The sequence below is a fragment of the Patella vulgata genome, chromosome 1 (genome assembly GCF_932274485.2).
Source record: "Patella vulgata chromosome 1, xgPatVulg1.2, whole genome shotgun sequence".
NCBI lineage: Eukaryota > Metazoa > Mollusca > Gastropoda > Patellidae > Patella > Patella vulgata.
Window position 1 is genome coordinate 34698817 of NC_065879.2, and position 22277 is coordinate 34721093.

Sequence of the window (22277 nt, forward strand, 5' to 3'; positions counted from 1 at the left end):
AGAGGATTAACACAATCTTCAGTTACTTAAAGGAGCTAAATCGCTAATATTTTGACCTAGAAATTGGCACAAAGGGGTCGCAACACATATAATAATGTAATATAAATTTATATGAACTGTTTTACATTCAATCGTGTCCGTTTTACTTTGAATTGCCATCAGTTATGTTCGGCGAAATACGCCAGAAGTCTCACCGCAAGTCCGTTTCTAGTGTCTGGTTATTCCAGTCAACACCGATATTATTTATTGCGCATGCTCTCCAAATAAGAATATGATATCACCGTTTGACATGAATTGTGGAATATGTCTAGCCTCATTCTTTGAGCACCTTGTTACAAATGGCGCTGAAACGCATTATGGTACACGATTCGTGTAAAATGTTTATTTTGTCTTAAATATTGTCTTAAATATCAGAAGCCCATCTTTTCCTGGTAAGATTACAACACCAATGCTGATTTAAATTGCAAAATAATTCGTGTTTTCAATGTCGAAGATTTTGGATGATATTGAGTTACGGACTTAGCTACTTTAAGTAAGAGGTCTTGAATTTATAACCCCTTCAATTTGAACTAATAAAGTTAATAATTCCCCATAGGTTAACCGCGTACTACCTGGAGTTTCCTTCAAGCATCGCTTAACGAAGCGAACCATTCGCTCACAAAATCCGCCCACCATTATAAGACCACTTAATGTTCTTAGAATTTACATACAAAGACTCGTAACTCTTCACTCTTGAAAGATTAGCCATTATTGGAAATGACAAACGCAGGAATTCCACGTCTACCGATAAACCGTTGAAAACTTTTGATAAACTAGGTCTAAACGGACCGCACGAGAACTCACACACGTATAAATCACGATAAAAACTCTATACATATCATCGCTCTTGGAATAAATATCTTTGACATACAGTGGACCGTGTATGCAAAATTACTTGACAATCTAAATCCGGGGGGGGGGGGGTGTAACACCATAGGATTTTCCGTCTAGTTTTCTACACACTACACATCGTTGAAAAATCTAACGACCGCGGCACACCAAATATTCTGTGCGAAGCTGAACCAACTGTTCTTGAATACCATTGTGAAAAACCATCATATTGGCATTGTGCAATAATCAGTTTTGTTAACGCATGATTTTCAGCAAGAATTGTGTGAAATTTGGTGTCGTGTCCGACCGTAACAGCCTAGGATTTTCCGTCTAGTTTTCTACACACTACACATCGTTGAAAAATCTAACGACCGCGGCACACCAAATATTCTGTGCGAAGCTGAACCAACTGTTCTTGAATACCATTGTGAAAAACCATCATATTGGCATTGTGCAATAATCAGTTTTGTTAACGCATGATTTTCAGCAAGAATTGTGTGAAATTTGGTGTCGTGTCCGACCGTAACAGCCTAAAATATTCTTATCATCTTCTCTGATATTAAGATATAATTTGCATTGCTTGAATTCACCATCATTAGGTATTTGATTCTGAATGTCTCTTAAGTTCGTTTTGATTTGATTGTGCTTTGACATTAAATATAAATCGCCATACATATAGAGAATCTCCTACCAGTCTTTTTTGATATCAAAACATATCAACACAAGTTGATAAAGTAACAAAAAACGAGGCTCTGCCGAGTTTGTTTTTTTTACTTTATCAACGAGTGTTGATATTTTTTGATATCAAAAAAGACGAGTAGGAGATTTTATTTATCACCCAATCCCTTCTTACATGCACAAATAAATAAATATAATTCTTTGCTGTAGATTTCACTTTTACTAAACATTATGGCGTAGTGATACATCATTTTTTGACAGCAATTCAACCATTGCAAAGTCCTTTATATTGACACAGTGTTTCCATCAAGGTCAATTTAATAACAAGGTCAATTTTTAATAAAAAAAAAGTTACTTTAAATAAGAAATGAACTTTTCTTTGAAAATAAAAAAAAGTAGTTCCTTTTCAACTGACCAATCAAATCCATGTAAAGCGATATCTCCTTAAAATATATCACACAAGCGATATCTACTGTAGAATGTATTATTGGGTGATAAAAGCTGTTATACACAATACCTTTTGGAATTTGCTAAATTTAGAAACATGCACGAATTGTTCAATGATACAAGGTTCGGGTATTTGCAATTGTATATCTAAATCTTGGACAAGGAATTTAGAACCATTCCACCATAATTCGTTATTAACTAACTCGTTTGCGTTGCACCCACGTGAATATAAATCCGCAAGATTTTCTTTGATTTTACACTTTATATTCTTTATTCACGTTTTTAATCCAATTAAGCGCAGCTGTGGAATCAGTCGAACAATAAACAGTTACATCTAGCGTGTCCTTTAATGATTCTATTACACTGGAGGCTAACCGAACCGAAACTAAAGAGACCAATAACCCTAGTCTTGGGATCATAGGTTTGTTTAATGGCACAACTTTTGGTTTAAGGGCCGGTCACACAGGCTTCCGCGAGTTGATCACGAGTGTATCGCGAGGAAGAACTGTCAAACGCGAAGTAAGCGCGGTCACAAGTGAATGACACGTGAATGAAACGTGGTGGACTCGCGAATAACAAGTGCGCACACGCGCGAAAAATTTTACACGCGCACGGAGTCCGATTTTATTTTTGAGCAGCACAAAAATTAGGCGCAACGGCCACCGCGTGTCGCACACGTGGTGTAAACGCTGTACAAACGCGGGCCAAACGCGATAACACGTGGTACACTCGCGGATCACAAGTGGACGACAAGTGGTCACTCGCGGGCAAACGCAAAATTTCTTCGTGTGACTGCGTGTGTAGCACTTGTCATCCACTTGTGATCCGCGTGTCTACAGCGTTCCTACCACCTGTGATAGCGTGTGCTCCACGTGTAAAAGGCTTCCTCAGGGATTGTGTCACGAGTCATCCGCGGGCCATTCGCGTGTTTTCGCGTTGAATCGCGATTGAACCACGACTGATTCGCGTGTCGTCCACGACCCAATCTCGTTTGTACCACTAGTTATTTCTGCTATAAAAAGATCGCGTGTGGGCCATTTTTCATCAGTTGTGATCAAGAACACCGGACGCGGCGGCTTTTATACACGCGGGCGGCAAGCGGAGCACAAGTGATCGGCACGTGATTCACACGCGGAGCACATGTGGAGCACAAGTGATACACACGCGCTGCGTGTGACCCCATTTTCTGACCACAAGCGCTCACACACGGAGGACTCGTGGTGGACACGCGATGCACACGCGCGCGTGTGGTCCACTTGTCATTCGCGTGTCCAGCATGTCTGAGACAAATTGGTTGATTTTCACCGCGTGTAGAAAAAATTTGCAAAATTTATAGCAAAATTACACGTGATCAACTCGCGGAAGCCTGTGTGACCGGCCCATTAGTTGCTATCAAATTGCAGTGAATTTTTCTGGAACCATGTATGCAACGAATGTATACACAAAGTGATTAATTGTAAGGTACCGCATGTATATCTCTTACTGAAAGTAAGATACGACATGTATTGACTGTAAGACACGATATGTATCTGTTACTGATAGTAAGACTGTACGCGTTACTAACTGCAAAACACTCATTCAGTCAGAGTATCTGTCTGGTGTTGACTGTAGAATAGGCGGGTGTAGATAACAATGTACCTAGAACAAATTGCAACAGCAATCATTTCTTTGGGAACTGTTCAGGTGTGGTCTCTAGTATTTCCATAACAAAAGCGGCCATTATCGGTCTTGGGGAAATTTGCATAATTAACATAAATCCAAGATGGCCGCTAGTGGATAAGAAAATCGCCGAAATCTCCGAATCGGCTGACTTTAGTGTAAATAAATGTATTAACGACCTATAGGAAATCGATACTCGCGAGTTCAAAAATGCCAACATTTTTTACCTACGACCTTATTATGACGTCGTAACGTCATTTTGATGGCATTACCTCGTTCTCATTATCAAATTGTATTGAAACCACGAACCGCTGTACAATTTCTATAAAAGAACACATCTTCATCCAAACTGAAACTGTACATCATCGTTCATCTATAGCTGGGAGACACGGTGGCATAGTGAGTAAGACGCTGGCTTGATTACCTGGGGGTTCAGTGTTTGATCCCTGCGTTGGCCGAGAAAGTTCATCGGGATTTTACGGCGTGGTACCCCTTGTCAGTGGTGCAGGGCAGAAGACCTGGCAAGGGACAACGTACATCTTCGGATGAGACGAAAAATAAAAGCGCACACACTTGTCATATAACCTATTTGAATTCATAAGAAAAATCAAAATAAAAGATACACCAGATAAAAGCGCTATTAAAGATAGTTAACTTGAATACGCTTTTAAAAATCTGGCCCCGAGTTCACAAAGCATTCTCAGACTTATGTTGAGAATTTGCTCAACTTTCAATCACTGTTTATGAGAAATATCTTTGATGCAGAAACACAAAACTTTCCACATAGTTTCTTATTGATGTATTTGATACATTAAAACAACAAAAGTTTTATAAAGGGCTATACTAGTATATTAGTTAAAATAAAGTGCTCGAAATTCCATGACTTTTGGTCTGGTGATATTCCGGATTGTGTGACAGTTTTCGGTCATCGATCATTAATTGTATCATCAATATTTCGGGAATCGAAATTTCTTTAAATTGACTAATGGATAAAACATTTAAAATCAGTGTAATTTAAATAAAAAAAAGTGTGTTTTTCGGGCATATTTGTTTCATCAGTGAAATTTCTGGTGACATGTGAATGCAACGACAACAGCCTGGTTGATTTATTTGTTTATTGGAGTTCAGATGTCTTCATTATGATGGACCACTTTCAGGTTGCTGTATTCACGACCTGAAATGTGTAGCAAGAAAACGCGTTTTCCGGCTTGTAATTTTCGTCAATTTTGTGGGAAAGACAGGCCCCAACAAATCCCCCGACGGCGTGTTTCACGACTTCTACACTCGACGGTGACCTTTAATTCAAAGACATCGACATCCATTTAAAAGACATAGTAAATTATTGCCGGTCTTATCGGAAAAATGCCATTTTAGTACTAAGTTCATCTCAACAAATCTGGAATAATATAACAAGCTCACTTTGATTTGACAAATACGTAAGACGACATGAAAATATGTAACACATGATATATGATTCAAATGAAATGTGATATATATGCGACATAGATTAACAGATCTACATTCAAGTTAAACCAACTGTATATACTTAATTTAAATCTTACGTCGAACTGAATAAACTATATTATTTGTTGTCATTAAAACACCAAAGGCTGGTTAACAGCGTGTAATTAAAGACTATAATTGGATCTTTGTAAGAATAATCATATTAATAAATTTAAGGTGTCATACGGTTGCACATACCTCCAAGGTAGATTCAAAGACATGATATAAACTAAGATATCATTACATATTTTAATTACACAACTCAGTGGGGGAGCGGGAGGGGTATAATTTAGTGTGTAACATTGTGATTACAATTAAAACAATAAATCCCGTCCTATACCACAAACAAGTCATAGCAAAAAATCCCTCCTGTTGCCAATATTTTAATGTATCTAGAATTTTCTACACCAAGTCTATTACATCCAGATATTTAAAGCGTGTTAACAATATATCATTTAAGAAAAACTATGTCATTTTGGGATTAACATATCGCACAATTCATATTTATGTGATGATCGACCTATAGTGCATACAAAAAAAAACTATAGTGCATACGAACTACAGTATAAACATGGTTTAGAAACTTTGTCTTAGCTACAGAGTACATCCGAACTATAGGGTACATGGTTGTTTAGAGCGACTCTATCAGAACTACAGTTTACACCATGGTTTAGAGACTCTATCCGAACTACAGGGTACATCATAGTTTAAAGACTCAATACGAACTACAGGGCACATCATAGTTTAGAGTCTATATCCGAACTACAGGGTACATCGTGATTTAGAGACCCTCGACACCCGGTCCGTCCCTGGTAACATCAAGACCGATAGTTACTGCGGGTTCATTTCTGTTTGTTATTCATTTCACGACCGGCACTTGTGATTACCTCAGTAGTACAGTTTTTTTACAAGCCAGGGGGCCGAGGGGTTCCCACTCTATTGGAGGTCCGGTGAGGTTCTGTCCTTGCTTTTACAAAACTGACCGTAAAAAATGATTTCTGTAATTTGTCCTGATGTTTCTAGCTTACGCACAAATTTGGTGGGTGACAATCCTATTTGAAAATAAGTTTTGAACCCAACATTGAATTCAGTAACCCTAAAAACCACCAAATCCACATATAAGACATATCCAACGGAAAACAATGACGGTTAATTAAAATAGCCCCAATTTAGATTTCATTATGCCGGCCATTTTGAATTTCTACCATCAAGAATTCTCGAAATTTCTTTTTGAAATCAGAGTTGTACCAACAACTCCAAAACACATATATAAGATATATAACCAAATTCCGCAAATTTGGAAAACACTTCGCTGACCATTTTGAATTTCTGCCATCATGGAGTCATTTTTGAGATCAGTATTGAACCCGGCGAGGGGATCACGTGGCTAAGTGGGTAAGACGCTAGCTCGCTAGCCTGGAGGTCGGGGTGTTCGATCCCTGCATTGGCCGAGAAAGTTCATCCAGATTTTCCGGCGTGGTTCTTCCTTGTCAGTGATGCAGGATGGAGGGGCTGACAAGTAAAGCTGTCTAGTCGTTCGGATGGGACGAAAAACCGAGGTCCCGTGTACACATAGCCGTGCACGTAAAAGATCCCTTGGCAGTTGGAATTCGATATAAGAGTAGGCCGTAGTGCCGCTGTCCGGGCAAAATTTCCCTCATAGCACACTGTATGGCGTATGCCCGCCTTCATTAGCCCAGGTTAGGAGCAGATCAGTAGGACGTTAAACTCGATTTCATTTCATTTCATTTCTGAACCCGGCGACATCGAGAACCGTGTAAATGACATGTTACAAGTAATATCCAACAAGGAAAAATGACGATTAAATTAACATCGGCCGATTTGTGTTGCTGCCATTTTGGATTTTAGAAATTTATCTTTTAATTCGGACATCGAAAACCATATACAAGTCATAGCAAAAGTCATATCTTACGAAATTATGGCTGCCCTTTTATTACCATATTTATGTTGGGTTTTTTAAATTGCATTATATTACCAAATTTGGCAGCCACTTTGAAAGAACTGCTCGGCACCATATGAAAAATACATTTTTTTAATTGATATTTGTCAAATTCGACTTTTCGGCACATTTGGCTTGCATAATCGTTCTGTGTTTGAGGAATTTAAAAAATTATTTATTCTTCCACCACTGAAACACATTGATTACGAGATGTCGCTCTCCGAAAATTCCCGAAGACCGCCATATTGAATTATGTTGATTACGTCATTTTACCTTGGCCAAATTCGACCGATTTTGAGTATAATTTTGTCTGACATATTTATCATTGAACCAAACTGCATTGGTGCAATTTGTTTAAGGTAAAACGTTATATCTTTCCCCACCTATATAATGCTGCATGAAGTAAATAAAACGTTTTGTAATGATAAGTAAAGCTGTATGACGCCATGGTTTTTGTGGCGTCATAGTTGGGACCCAAAATGGCGCCTGGAAATGAGTTGTCGTAACTTTCCTTATATAGGGCTTTGCAATTTTGAACTCGGGAGTATCGATTTCCTATAGGTCGGTAATACATTTAGTTGCACTAAAGCCAACCGTTTCGGAGATTTCGTCGATTTTCTAGTCCACTGGCGGCCATCTTGGAATTAAGCTATTTATGCAAATTTCTCCAAGACCGATAATGGCCGCTTTTCTTATGGGAGTACTAGATACCATATCTGAACAGTTCCCAAAGAAATGGTTTCTGTTGCAGTTTGTTCTACTCCCCCCTATCATATTGTTATATCTACCCACCTAGAAGGTAAGACGCGACATGTATCTCGTTCTAACCTTAAGAAATACTAACTGTATCTTTTACTAAAATTTTATTAAATTACTGTTATTTTCTTGAGCGGCAGGTTTACGTACGTAAGATACTGCATGTATATCTTACTGACAGTAAGACACGGTATATATTAAATGCAGGACACAAGGCGAACATGTGGACCACGCCATATATATGTTACTTACTGTAAGACTCAGAATGTGATCAATGACAACTGCTACTTTCCTTGTGAAACATCGTTCGTACTGAAAGCGGAAATAGCGCTGAAATTCACAGGTGAAACTGTAGCATTGATAATTTGACCATGCGTTTCTTTTGATCTTGCAAGACACGACAGGTAAGACACGACATGTATCTTTTATTGACTGTTAGACACGACCTACAACCTATATGCCCGAGTCACAAAAATTAATATCATCCTTAGATACCATTAAAAATCACAGCCGGATTGGACTGACATCGGGGTAACTGTAACATGTGAGGCAGTGCCGGATTTACATATAGGTTTTGCAGACTGAATTCTAGGGCCCATAAAATAAAATGAAATGGGGTTTAACGTTCTACTGCTCTGCCCCGACTTGGCTAATGAAGACGGGCATACGCCATACAGTGTGCTATGAAGGAAATGTTGCCCGGACAGCGGCGGTACGGCCTACTCTTATATGGAATTCCAACTGCCAAGGGATCTTTTACGTGCATTCTAATGTGTACACGGGACCTCGGTAGGGGGCTTTCAACCAACCAATATATTTGACACTGTCATGCGCTTTTCTTACACACATATTTATGTGGACGTATATTGCCGTCGCCCCCGTCCGTCCGTCTGTCGGTCCGTCCGTCCGTTCATCGTCCACAATTTCTTGTGAACGCTCTAACTCCAAAAGTTATCATCCGATCTTTCTGAAATTTACATGCATTATTTAAATGCCTGTTGAATTTCCGTTTATTACCTCTAGAGTTATGGCCCTTGTTTACTTTATTGAACCTTGTGAACGCTCTAACGCCAAAAGTTATCATCCGATCTTTCTGAAATTTATATGAATTATTTAGATTACTGAAACGAAGAAGCCTATTGAATTTCGGCAATTTCCGTTTATTACGTCTAGAGTTATGGCCCTTGTTTCTCTTCATTAATCCTTGTGAACGCTCTCACGTCAAAAGTTATCATCCGATCTTTCTGAAATTTATATGCATTATTTAGATTGCTGAAACGAAGAAGCCTATTGAATTTCAGCAATTCCCGTTTATTACGTCTAGAGTTATGGCCCTTGTTACTCTTTATTGATCCTTGTGAACGCTCTAACGTCAAAAGTTATCATCTGATCTTTCTGCAATTTATATGTATTATTTAGGTTACTGAAACGAAGAAGCCTATTGAATTTCAACAATTTCCTTTTATTACGTCTAGAGTCATGGCCCTTGTTTCACTTTATTGATCCTTGTGAACGCTCTAACGCAAAAAGTTATCACCCGATCTTTGTGAAATTTATATGCATGATTTAAATTAGTGAAACGAAAAAGCCTATTGAATTTCAGCAATTTACAATAATTACTTCTAGAGTTATTGCCCTTGTTTCACTTTGTTAAACATTGTTAATGCTCGATTGATGATATTATCATCCGATATGTATGAAATTTATATGCATCATTTAAATTTGTGAAACAGGTCTATTGAATTTCAGTCAATAATTTCTAGAGTTATCGCGATTGTGAACGTTTGAATGACAAAAGTGATCATGTGATCTGTATGAAATTTATATGCATTATTTAAATTAGTAAAATGAAAAAGCCTGTCAAATTTCAAAATTTGCTGTAGATTACTTCCAGAGTTGAGACCCTTGTTTCAGTTTGTAGAACCTTGTAAACCCTCAAACGACAAAATTTATAATCTGATCTGTATGGAACTGTCTTGTAAAGGCCCCCAATTACCTACAAAGAAATAAATATGCGACAACCCTTGACGACCGCTCGGACGATTTAGCTGCTGTGGGCGTATGTTTTGTATAGCCCGTTCAGACGCTTAAGTTGAACTGGTTATAAAACCCCGGGGATCGTTAAACCAGTTTAACTTAAGCATCTGAACGCAAATGTGGGGCATATAAACCAGTTTAAAAACCCCTGCTCGCGACCTGTCTTCGAGAAGGCTTTTTATTTTATACTGGTTCATCTTAACCGTCTGAACGGGTTGGCTTTAAAACCCCGGCTCCAACTTGCTTCGAGCATGCGCAGTACGCAATTAGTTACATTCCTGTGAAAATATCGAGGTCAGACAGTGCCAATGTTATCGGAAGCGTGCGAGAACCGAATAAAAGAATATGAAGCTACCCATGCGTAGTTAACTCTAACCTCTAACCTCATGAACGCAACACGATGCTGTCTTAAAAACCCCAGCGATTATGAACTGGTTTAAAAATAAGCGTCGGAACGGGTTGTAAACCCATTCATCTTCCTCTAGTCGTGAGGGTCGGGGATTGGGAGGTGTCCCACAAGTGAAATAACCTCTCTTCATCTAAATCTGACACTGAGGTAACGATGCATCTATAGATATATCAAAAATATTATATGAAGATGGAAATGACATTTCCCGCTTGCTCGAGTCTGCGTCCCCGGTGTTCTTGACTGAGTAAAATAAATTATTATGTTGTGTTGTCTTTGCCTCATTCCATTGACCATAAGTCAAAATAATATGAAAATCAATTTTATATTTATTGGCTTTAGTTTATATTATAAAACGGCGATTGTTATTTTACTTTGCTATACAATTATATTTGTGTGAAACGGCTTGCCACTATGTTATTTAATGTATAATCGCATGTCGAATTTGGGGTTGTATTAAATAGATCTATCAGGGTCAAACATGTGCAGGGCTATAGATTAATTAGTGGCTAAATTATGATGTATGCTTTTAGAAATATTGTAATCGTTTTCACTTACGTGACAATTTTTCATGATAAAAAAAATGTTAAACACATGTAATACAATATCATTTGTGATCTAAATTGGATAGCAAGATCTAATCGAGGGCGTACTCCATGGGTATCAACGTCAGCAAAGTTGATTGGGGTCTATAAATTGATATAATATGACACACAAGATGTTATTTACAAATTATTCATAATACTGAATGGATTTCTATGGTAACATATTTTACTTTACTTTTGGTATGTATTCATCTCCAAAACAAAGTAAATAATTTGGGGATTTTTTATTAAGCGAAAAATATAAATAAAAAAAATAAAATATACATAAAGAAATAAAAAATAAAGTATAAATAAAAGAGAAAAGACGGCGATTTAGACATGTTGGATAGTATGTCATGGAAAAAAGAAAAATGTCTAATATATAAATGGTATAAAGAAACAGTCCAACGTCTTGTCATTTATGCGCATGTACAATGAGAAGCTGGACAGTTTTTCAGTTGACAATTTGTTTTACACCACTGGTCCATACTGTTAGATTTAAACACGCCATGGGACATACATTCAGGGACATTAGGGGCGCCATCTTCGTCGCTAACATCATCGCATCTGCATATGGTATCCGGACATATATCTTGAGCACAACTCGCTGAGCACCAATTGTGATAAGTTTGGTCGTTTTTGAACTGTCCAATTGCGTGACAATTTTTATTGGTGGAAGGCTTTTGCGATGATTGTACTGGTGCGAATGAGGAGGTTTTGTGGGGTTGAGATTGTCTGGTAATCGGTATTTCTGTCCGTACCGTAGCACTGACTACTGAGGATTTGGTAGGTACCGTAACACTGGTTGCGGGGTACTTTGTTGGTATTGTAACGCCTGCTACAGGAGACCCTGTCACCAAACCGCCCGACACAATAGAAATGTCCGCACAGGCATAGTATTCTTCTTGTGCTCCACATCCTACACAAGATTTACCGTTAGGATCAGTTCCCCAGCTGTTACCTGAAACATAAAATACAATGCAATTGGAACATCTATTTGGTTTGGATAGAAAACATAACGTAACTTTCGAAATTTGTGAATTAAAAACTATAAGCCAACTGCCTGTCCTCTTTCCGCATCCGACCCCGACAGGTAATTTGGGCCTAGTCCGGGCCTGTAGAACGGTCCAATGAAGGCGAGCACTCGGTTATCGATGGCTCTATGTAGGCTAACCGGTAACTGATCATTAAAAACGAAACCTTTACTTTCGTTTTCGTGTCGTTAGGTGCTCAAACAATCTCGATGTTTTTCGATATATTGGCCATTTTCCGACCAATGTCTACAAATGAAATGAAATGGGGTTTAACGTCCTACTGTTCTGCACCTAACCCGGGCATACGCCATACAGTGTGCTATGAGGGACATTTTTCCCGGGCAGCGGCGCTACGGCCTACTCTTATATCGAATTCCAACTGCCAAGGGATCTTTTACGTGCACGCCAATGTGTACACGGGACCTCAGTTTTTCGTCCCATCCGAACGACTAGACAACTGTCCTTGTCAGGCCCTCCGTTCTGCGAATTATCTACAAGGTATCGAATTTACCCACTACATATTCTATTGAACTATCATTCCGCTCGTTTTGTTTTGTTCTAATGTTGATGTATTAAACTTACATAGTGGGTAACAAAATGGCGCCTGCGGTCCCAGCTGGCCAGCCTCTATATATCAGGGGGCGGATCCAAAGGGGAGGGGGATCGATCACCCGCCACTCCTGCTATTAAACAAATGTAAAACATCATCTTTTTTATGGGAAAAGTGTCACGGTCGTGTGCTTTGTCCGTTATCATCAGATGGTGGAATGAGATGGGCATTCAAAGCGCGAGATCATGTTATAGACATATGTGATATCACAATTAATGCTTTGCATCAGCGAAATTGAATCACAATGTGATCTTATTAATTCATAATAAAAATTGACTTCCCAAGGGTGTTGGATTTTTCTCTTTAAAAAGCTCAGTGTGTATGCATGCCTATGTAAATTGGAGACGATGATGGCATCATATATTAATAGAAATCTGACAAACCCCCTCCTGATAAACGTCCTGGACCCGCCCCTGTCTATAAGTCTCTGGGCTTATGTCTCTGGTCTGTACTTTAAGCAATTTAATTAACATGTATTAGCAGACTTACCGGCACGGTATCTCCATTGAAATACACACTGTGAGCAGACGACACCTTCAGGGAGCTTAAGAGAAACCTTTTTATCGCCATTATTTTTATCAATGTAAAACTTGCTCCCAGGTCTATCTCCAAGTTCAAGCAAATGCTTATTAAAACACTCATGTGTTGCTGGTTTAGTAACGTCATTATTAACACATATTCTGAATTCAAAATATCCTATATGATTTGCTGTGACCTGGACAGTGGCTGTTATAAGGGCTCCAGTCTTGTAGGTTCGAACAATTTGTCCCGTTGCGTAAATACCCCCTGCTTCATGAGGCTTTACTGCTGCATCCCAGGGATCACCACAGACCCCACATTGTCCATTATTCTTTTGCTGTCTCTGTGGAAAAAAGAACATTACAATGCTTTGAAATTCTCTTCGACGACAATGCTTGTATTTCACGCTGTAGGACAGGGGATGGTAAAATAGTCGTATTTCGTGTTGCAGTGGCGTAGCAAGAAGTTGGGGTTAGGTATTCGAGCTCCCAAAACCCAGACCGCTGTCCCAGGACCTGAATCCGGTGGATTACGTCATCTTCAAGGGTCTCTCAGAAAGTGTTGATAAAATACGCAGGAAATTATTTACATAAAAAATATACTCATGTAAAATGGGCTAAATTAGAAGAAATAATAAATTTGATTTCCCAGTGGAAAATGAGCTTACGAGCATGACGGGGGACATATTGGTCATTTGTTCATGTGAATTCAGGTGAGTGTGATGTGACTGCTCCATTAGCAAAGCTTTGGGCGGTCGATCTGCAATTTGGAGTTAAGTTATCGAACATTCATATTGTATAATTCTAATGATACAATTCTCTTTTTGTTATTCATTTTAAATAGTGTACTTGGTTTTTTTCTAGGCCACCCGATACAACGGGTAACCAACACAATATCAAGAAGCAGGGTGTCTGGCAAGAGGATACCTGTAATGACCATCTGTATATAAATGTGCCGTTAATTCTGGAAAAAATATTGGTGCCCGTAGGCCTACAGTGCCCAACATTCGAACCTTGTCGGTACTTTGACAAAAGACATTGCAGGTAAACATTTTGATGCCGACCATCATGGCATACAAGAACAGGGAATATACGTTGGCTAAGACACTAACGGATGTTTACTGAATCAATTATGTTCTTACGAAAACAGTATTTTAAAAAATGATACGACAGTTTTTTTAAATCAATGAATAAAATATGAATTTAGACTTACTTCTTTTCCACCGCAAAATCCTTGGTTATCATTATAATCCGGAGGAGTATTATATCCAAATCTAAACATGGACGCTCTGGACGGTGGATCGATCAAACGGGCATGTCCATTTGTTTGATGTAATAATACTAGAACAACCAATACGATATGCAACATGATTTTTCCCTTGTAAATTATACTGTTCGCGTCCTGGTAAGATACTAAAACATATAATAGAGACATTCGTAACTAGAATCGTATCAAATAATTGTTTAATTCAGAGTCTGCTACCATGAAGTGAATACGCGTTAATGATAACTGAATAATATAATAAACATACCTTTCTATTTATTTATAAAGTGCAATCTGATTAAAACACAGATCCTTTCGTTCGTTCGTTCCTGAAGTTTAACGTCCACTTTCACCAAGAATGATATCGTAGACAAAACACAGATTCAATTTTGTTTCGTTTTTTTATAGTTCAAAATTTCGTTTACTTGCCTTCATTACACTGACACTTGACATGACCTCCCACTAGAACAGATCAGATCTTCATGTAGTGGAGGTCATCGAAAGTATAAAAAATGAAACGAAATATAGATCTGTATTTTCATCAGATTGTTATAAAGATATATTGATCAACCAGGTGTCGATATCTTGTGAAATAGCTTTATTAAACGGCCGCTTCTACCAAAGAGATGTTGCTTTATTATGCAGAGTATTTGTCACGTGGGCTATATAGTTAGTCAGAAATAGGCTTAATGTCTTAATCTAATATCCATTTACGGTAAATAGAATAAACACAATGGTAATAGGGGCGAAATATCTATCAAAGTTAATATATGATTTATAATATAAATCCACGTATTAATCAAAAGATAATTACCTACAAGTTTCAATCTGTGTCTTTCTTGATCCGTATTAAAGTTAATTCTGATACTGATATCAATGTAGTCTGTTTATATAGGAAACATTTGTTTTGTACCAGCTATGTATAGTTCTAGAAGTTAGTGTTTCCGTGATGACATTGTTTTCTAGCAATGACTCTTCTAATCGTCATGGATATCCCTTTATATGATATTTGTATTATCATGGTATATCAAGATAGATAAAGAGTATTATATCAATAGACCCACGCCTTGTTTTAAGAAACATGTCAGCACTTTTATTAATTCTTAATTTAGACAAATCTGATATTCTTCATTGATTATTAAATTGTCTTCGGGAGAATGAATAAACTCTTTATGATTGGGTGATTTTGTAAAATATAACGGAATAGGATTTAATTACTGTACGCATGGACAATTTTACTTACTTTCATTTTTTTAATTTTTTTTATTCAGTGTTTAATTGATGTCAAAATAATATATTCCTAAAAACGATATCTTTTAAACACATTTAAAGAAAATATGAACAAACGTGAACATAATGTAAACGAATAATCAAGAAAGTGATATAAGACTGAAGATAAATTATGATAATCTAGATTATGATATTAACTGACAATAAATCTAGTTCTACGCAATTCGAGAGGAAACATTTGAAGGATTGACAAGAAAATTGATGTTTAATAACTGCGCTTCAGTATGTATCATTTGAAACTCGATATCAACATGGTGACTTTCTGGTTCATTAATTTCTTCTTTTCTGTCTCTGTTCATGAATAGTTAAGCAAAGATGTCAGTTAGATAACCATCCCGTGAACTCGACCTGGAAGATCATCTCTTCAGATAACCAAACCCATTTCAATTGTTTTGATATTCAATACTTTAGTGCTCTTTAGTACTTGTTTAGTTTTTTTTTTAATTAAATCAAATATTTAAAGATACATTATGTAAGATTTAGATATAGAGCTACCCAGTCTTGCTATAATAGTTCGAAAATAGATAATGTAAAATGAATAATTTGAAAATTTAATTCAAATTACTCTATTATGAGCGAAGATATTAGTCTTTGAAGGTTTGACAAGACGTGTGCAATAATTTCAACCAGCGTACTGGTTGTTCGAAGCTAAGTCTCGCCCCACCATTTTTTAGCTTAAATCAAAATATGGCTGAACTGTTCTAATCTATTTAATATTGAGAGTTGATTTTGGCCTGGATAAGTTAATTAATGTCTCATTAATAATTTAGAAAGAATTTCAGTCCAAAAGAAAGACCTGCAAAATAGTTAGCTCTTGCATAATGTATGTTTAAGTATATTTTATATCTCTCAAAACGGTCATTTTTTGCAATATTTTCGTCGCCTTTAAATAAAAAAAAAACGCTCATGCCGGTGGTTAGTAGAACCTTTTTTGTTAAAATTTCAATTATCCATATTTTTTTTCATTTTCTTATGAAATCATTTACTCTTTGGATATGAATTGTAGAATATGTATATTATCTAATATTCTTTGTCATACGTGTTTTACAATGCTGTGTCCGCCATTGTCGGTTCTTGTCGGTGATTAGTTATAGGGGGAAAGAAAAATGCGGTTTAACTCCCACTTAACACAAACTAGGTCATTTCGGAACTTATATATTGTTCAATTTTATTTCAATAATTCGCTTGTGCGTAGGGTCTTCAACAGTGGGGGGGGGGGGAATCGGAGGACCCGGAGAAAATCCACGAGGTTGGATAGACGACCCACTCCTTGTCACGTACAACTGGGGAATAGAAACCGCGCCAGTTGACTCAATGACATATTATACAACGCGCACGTGCTAACCATTTGGCCATCCCCCCACCCTGTGATTAGTAGGACAGAAAACCAGAACTGAATTCAGAGTTTTTGATTCCAATAAATAAAGCAAACCATGTTGATTATTTATCATTATTTAACAAGTCATGAAATTCTTATATTATTTCATATATATTTTTATCTATTAGAAAAACAACTTATTTGCATTCATTATAATTACATTCTCATGTTTAGCAATGTAATTAATTACCATTACCCATTACATTGCAGTAATTACTTACCGTTCATTGTCCATTGACTTTATGACTATATAAACAAAAAACTTTTTATAAACATTAAAAATAACTTATTTTTCTGCCATAAAGAAATGAAATTTCATTACATAATATATTTTTTGTATGAATTGTTATTTCTATGAAATATCACATCAAGGCAAAAATAAATTTTTAAACGAGGGGTAGTGCATAACAAAAACTATTGTTGTAACTTCAAAACTTTGAAAAATAGATTGAAAATATAGTTCACTAGATAAAATTCACAAGCAATCCAATTTATTTGTCTATATACATGGGAAATTATTCCACATGACTGTTAAACTGAAACCATAAAATGATGAGATAGTAGGATGCATTTGTATGGTTTCCTACTTGTCACCCTCAGATTAACCTGTAGGACTATCTAATTGTCTTTTCATCCAACTGACTGATTAAATAACTGAATGCTAATTAGCACTTATCTTTGAGGACATGTACCTCTATAGAGGATTCAACTTTGCTTATTTTTTTAAGTCTAAACATGATCCTAAATAGAAAGTAATAAAATGAAATATTTTTTTTTTTTTTTTTTTTTTTTGCATGAACTGGTAAAATTCAAATAAGTTGATGGTTATGGTTAGAAACCAAAACAATTTTAAAATATATATATATAAGAAATATAAAACCTTATATATATGTATGTTAAAGGAAAAAAATTAGCTGAAATAATGAAATAACATGTGTGCCGAATAAAGTGTTCACTCTCATTTCGACTGCACCCCATTTCGACTACAAATTTTATTATGCCAGCTTATTAGCATTGTATCGTTCCACTGATTATTTGGACTACTAGTGCCATAAAATATGATTTTTATGTAAATTACTTTTTAATCTGTGTTTTGTGTTTCTATCTATTTATAAATTACCTTTTAATTGGTGGCGGGGGGGGGGGGCTTCTGTCTAAATGAATTACTTTTTAATCATTGCTTTCTATCTATATATAAATTACTTTTGTTATAAGCTGTAGTCGAAATGGTGTATTTTCATGGAAGAATCTATTTTAGCTATAGAGAGTGTATATAAGTAGGGATAATAAAACCACTAGACCGTATAATCTGTTGTTATGTAGTCGAAATGGGAGGGTACCGAATAAAGCAGGAAAAAAAAAACCTGCTAAGCTTAAACCAGTAATAAGCCTATGCAAGTCAGACTAATTAATCCGCCTTAAATCGTACTAATTGTTAGGTATGTATATCAATTTAGAAATCTAAGCTCAATATTCTTTTATAATTCATATCTCTTTATAACGTTCTGTTATTTTGGCGGTCAATCAATTTGAGAAACAGTTTTCAAACATTTTATTTGAGAAATGTTGAGGATTGTGAGATTCAATCAGTTTATAGAGATGATCGTAATATAGTATGACATTGTTTTAACTTCATGCAAAGTTGGACATGGTTCGTTATTATGTTATAAATTCTTAAAATATTTAAATAAAAGCAACACTGCATACACACTACAAAATATGATAGTATTATCGAAAATTTGTATGTTGAGAACAAGAGTATATCTGACCATTTTTGTGTTCTTCCAGATCTTTAAAACATTGACAATAAAGAATTAATTTAAGAAAAGTATAATCAGTTCCTCGCTGCTAGGAAGAAAGAAAGAAAATTGTGTCGACAGGAAAATACGTCTATAAATTCAACACTTTTCTAAAATCATACCCTATCTTTCCGAAATAACATTACTCTCTGACCAAACAGGAAATGATTTAATGACGAAGCACACGAATGTAAGTCATGACACATTACTGTCGAAGCTCTTAGCGGAAACGAAACTTGAAATCCATCGCCAATTATCTTCAAATCTAGAAATGAAATAAATTATTTTAATTATAACACGTAAATTCATCCCTTATCAAATCAAGGACAATTTAGAAAATACAAAAGACATATACAACATTTAAACAGCCTTATAAAGTCATTACATAGTTTGCTGGATCTTCCAGACTCTGATTGTAGTGTTTCTATTGGCAAATGTTTTTTCAAATTATTTTATTGACAAAATAAAAGTAATTCTTAAACATCTAGAATGGAAAAAGCTATAATAAAAACGTTAATCAAAAATAAACTGAGAAAACGAAGTAAGCTGGATTGATGAAATGCTATATTCAGTGGCGAATCTATGATGGTGTCGCAGTTATCGCTGAAACTTGCCCTTTTTCAACTTGAGCTCGCACCGCTCGGCGCTAAACATTATGTGTTTTGTTCTAAATTACTCACACACACACATTTGATTATGTACATTCTACATGAAACATCATCATATGATGAAAATGACAAACCGTGTTTTGTATATCATAAACCACATGTTCACACTTTCTAAATTATCTGATAGTAAGTGCAGGGGGACCGCACTACACGGAAAACAAATATCTACAAGATAAACCTGCGGACAAGACAGAAAATAGATATGTATCGTCCGAATTTTATGGATCCCGGTTAGGGACAAAGCAAACAAAAGAATTGTAGCGAGCGTTAAATATTGTACGTCAGATAATGACAAGTGTACGCTAGATAATAACTAGTCACACGAGGTCCATACTAATTAAGGAGTTATATATGGCGACGAGTGCCGTGCCAAAGGCAAAACATGCTTACACTTTCTACAGCACCTAATACCACTTTTCAGTTTAAATAGTCAAAGTTCAAGCAGTTTAAGATACAAAGTAATTGTATTTATTTAAGGGGACATTATTGGAGATTAGATAAAGAGATGACAGTTCTCGCTATAATAGTTAAAAAATAGATGAGGTAAAAACTTCCAGTCAAATTGCTCCACACTGAACTGAGATATTTGCAATTGAATTTTAGGCCTAGCCTTCTATCATCATTACTAAAGTCGGTACGATAAAAAACAAAGTCTCAATTATCTATTTTGGCGTTAAATCATCCATCACAAAATGTATTCAAATCCAATAAATATCGCAGGGTAACGATGGCATGGGGCGTTGATTATGGCCGGAATAAGTTAATTAATGTCTAATAGATAACATTTTAAGCCTAGGCAGATTTAGCTCTTGCATAATGTATGTTTAAGTCACTTATAAAATAAGAACACAGTGGATCGATGGATTGGTTTTTCATTTTGTACATGCAATGTAAGATGACGACAGAATCCAATAATAGGGAAACTGAAGTGGATATGCATGTGGGTAGACTATAACCGAGTATACCTCAGCTATGGCATGTTATAACGATATATCGATCTGACTATACTTAAACATACATTATGCAAGAGTTAAATCTGCCTATTGCAGGCCTTTCTTTAGGCCTGAAATGTTATCTCAATTATTAATTAGACATTAATTAACTTATCCAGACCATAATCAATTCTCAATGCCATCGCTAGCCTGCGATATTTAGAGCATTGGAATACATTCTTTTAAAAAGATAATTAAACATATAAATGGATAATCGAGACTTTGTTCTTTTATCGAACCGACTTTAGTAATGATGATCGGGGCTAGGCCCAAAATTCAATCGCTAATATCTCGGTTCAGAGTAGAGCAATTTGACTGACATTTTCTACATATTCTGTTTACGTTATTTATATTTTAACTATTATAGCGAGAACTGCCATCTTTTTATCTAATCTCCCATAATGTCCCTTTAAAGCATCAACGTGAAAGAAAGGAGAGGAGTGGCGAAAGGAGGGCAAGACGTTCAGAACTCCTACCCCTTTGTTTATTTTCTAAGCCACAATCTCAAAGATCAGCAGTAAACATTCGCTCAGTCGCTACAAAAAGGAAGTTCCCCAATCTTTCTTTTATCCTTTAACCGACCAATCTGTTTAGTAAAAGGGCTTGAATTAGCTGTTATGTTACTCAGAGAAAATGGACTTCTTAGAAGCAATTATCAGAGGTCATAAGTCAAAATATATAATTATTTAAAATCAACCTGAATAAAATACAGATCTATACTTGTTTTCGTTTTTTTATACTTTCGGTGACCGGTTGTAGCGATAGGCCGCGGCTTTTGACCCTAAGACGTCAGACATTTGATTAACTAATCAGCATTGATGTTACTAGTGGATTACCCACAGTTCCGTGCAAAACACGCCTAAAGCTCGCCGTAACAGACCGTTTCATTGGCTAATAGCTCACATCATTTAGAACAAGTCAATACAACTCTTCCAGATTCTAGTGTAGTAAAGACAAGTAAAACGAAATTTTGAAGTATGAAAACGAAACGAAATAGGATCTGTCTTTTAATCAGATTGATTTCAAATTTAAGTTGATTACTAACCATACATTCCAAATTACAAAAAAAGCTGATTTATAATAATACTATCGTCCAATCCAACCACCATAAAAAATCTTAGAATATACTGCAAATCCGACTCTATATTATAGATCCAGGTAGAAATTTTATAATGCTGGTATAAAGGGTGCCTACTATTATAAATTATTAAAAAAAAAAATACACTGTTACTTGATCCACAAGTGGAAGAATACCAGTGACTTTTCTGATTGTGGGTACATGTACCTAGTGGCATGGATAGGATTAGAATCGGATTCCGGCAGTCGACTTAATTTTGAAAATTTGGTGAATTTAAACTGAAAGCAACCTGTCGGACCCTCGTGCCATGGGGTCCTGCCCCCCCCCCCTCGTTCCGTTTGAGGTTCTAGTCAACGTTATGGTATCCGCTCTGGTTATCAATCGCTCTAGGTAGGCTAAACTAAACATAAAGTAAAACTTTTACTTTCGTCTTCCTTAAAGTTTCCTGTCAAAATCGTGTACATCTGATTGTTATTACATCAGTAAAACTAAAACGTAGTACACGTATTTGGTATATGCTGCTGTGTTAAATATCAGTTTCTGGGTTTGAACAAAGTGATCCCCAGTTATCCCGGGGATCACGTGGCTAAGTGGGTAAGACGCTGGCTCGCTAGCCTGGAGGTCGAGTGTTCGATCCCTGCATTGGCCGAGAAAGTTTATTCAGATTTTCCGGCGTGGTTTCCCCCTTGTCAGTGATGCAGGATGGAGGGCCTTACAAGGACAGCTGTCTAGTCGTTCGGATGGGA

The 22277-nt window shown here is 36.5% G+C and overlaps 1 protein-coding gene across 2 annotated transcripts; it reads right to left on the reverse strand.

Annotated features, from left to right (window-relative positions):
• Window positions 1–11130: 11130 nt before the first annotated feature.
• On the reverse strand, window positions 11131–15535 carry LOC126823976 (uncharacterized). 2 transcript variants are annotated; one of them, XM_056101607.1, is made up of 4 exons: window positions 15145–15535; window positions 14276–14475; window positions 13034–13406; window positions 11131–11861 (listed from the first exon to the last, which is right to left on the reverse strand). In XM_056101607.1, the coding sequence occupies exons 2-4, from the start codon at window positions 14429–14431 to the stop codon at window positions 11320–11322; spliced, it is 1071 nt and encodes a 356-aa protein (XP_055957582.1). In that variant the 5' UTR covers window positions 14432–14475; window positions 15145–15535; the 3' UTR covers window positions 11131–11319. The 2 variants fall into 2 exon arrangements, with proteins under 2 accessions (XP_055957582.1, XP_050409014.1); XM_050553057.2 differs by having other exon boundaries at window positions 15141–15535.
• Between the last annotated feature and the right edge of the window lie 6742 nt (window positions 15536–22277).

What these genes read in the sequence shown, in the direction of transcription:
- LOC126823976 (XM_056101607.1), bottom strand. Translation starts at nt 14,431, where the DNA reads ATGTTGCATATCGTATTGGTTGTTCTAGTATTATTACATCAAACAAAT. An exon ending in GATTTTGCGGTGGAAAAGAA is followed by an intron (nt 13,407 to 14,275) that starts GTAAGTCTAAAT and finishes TTTTTTCCACAG; the next exon opens with AGACAGCAAAAGAATAATGG. An exon ending in TCAATGGAGATACCGTGCCG is followed by an intron (nt 11,862 to 13,033) that starts GTAAGTCTGCTA and finishes TTTATGTTTCAG; the next exon opens with GTAACAGCTGGGGAACTGAT.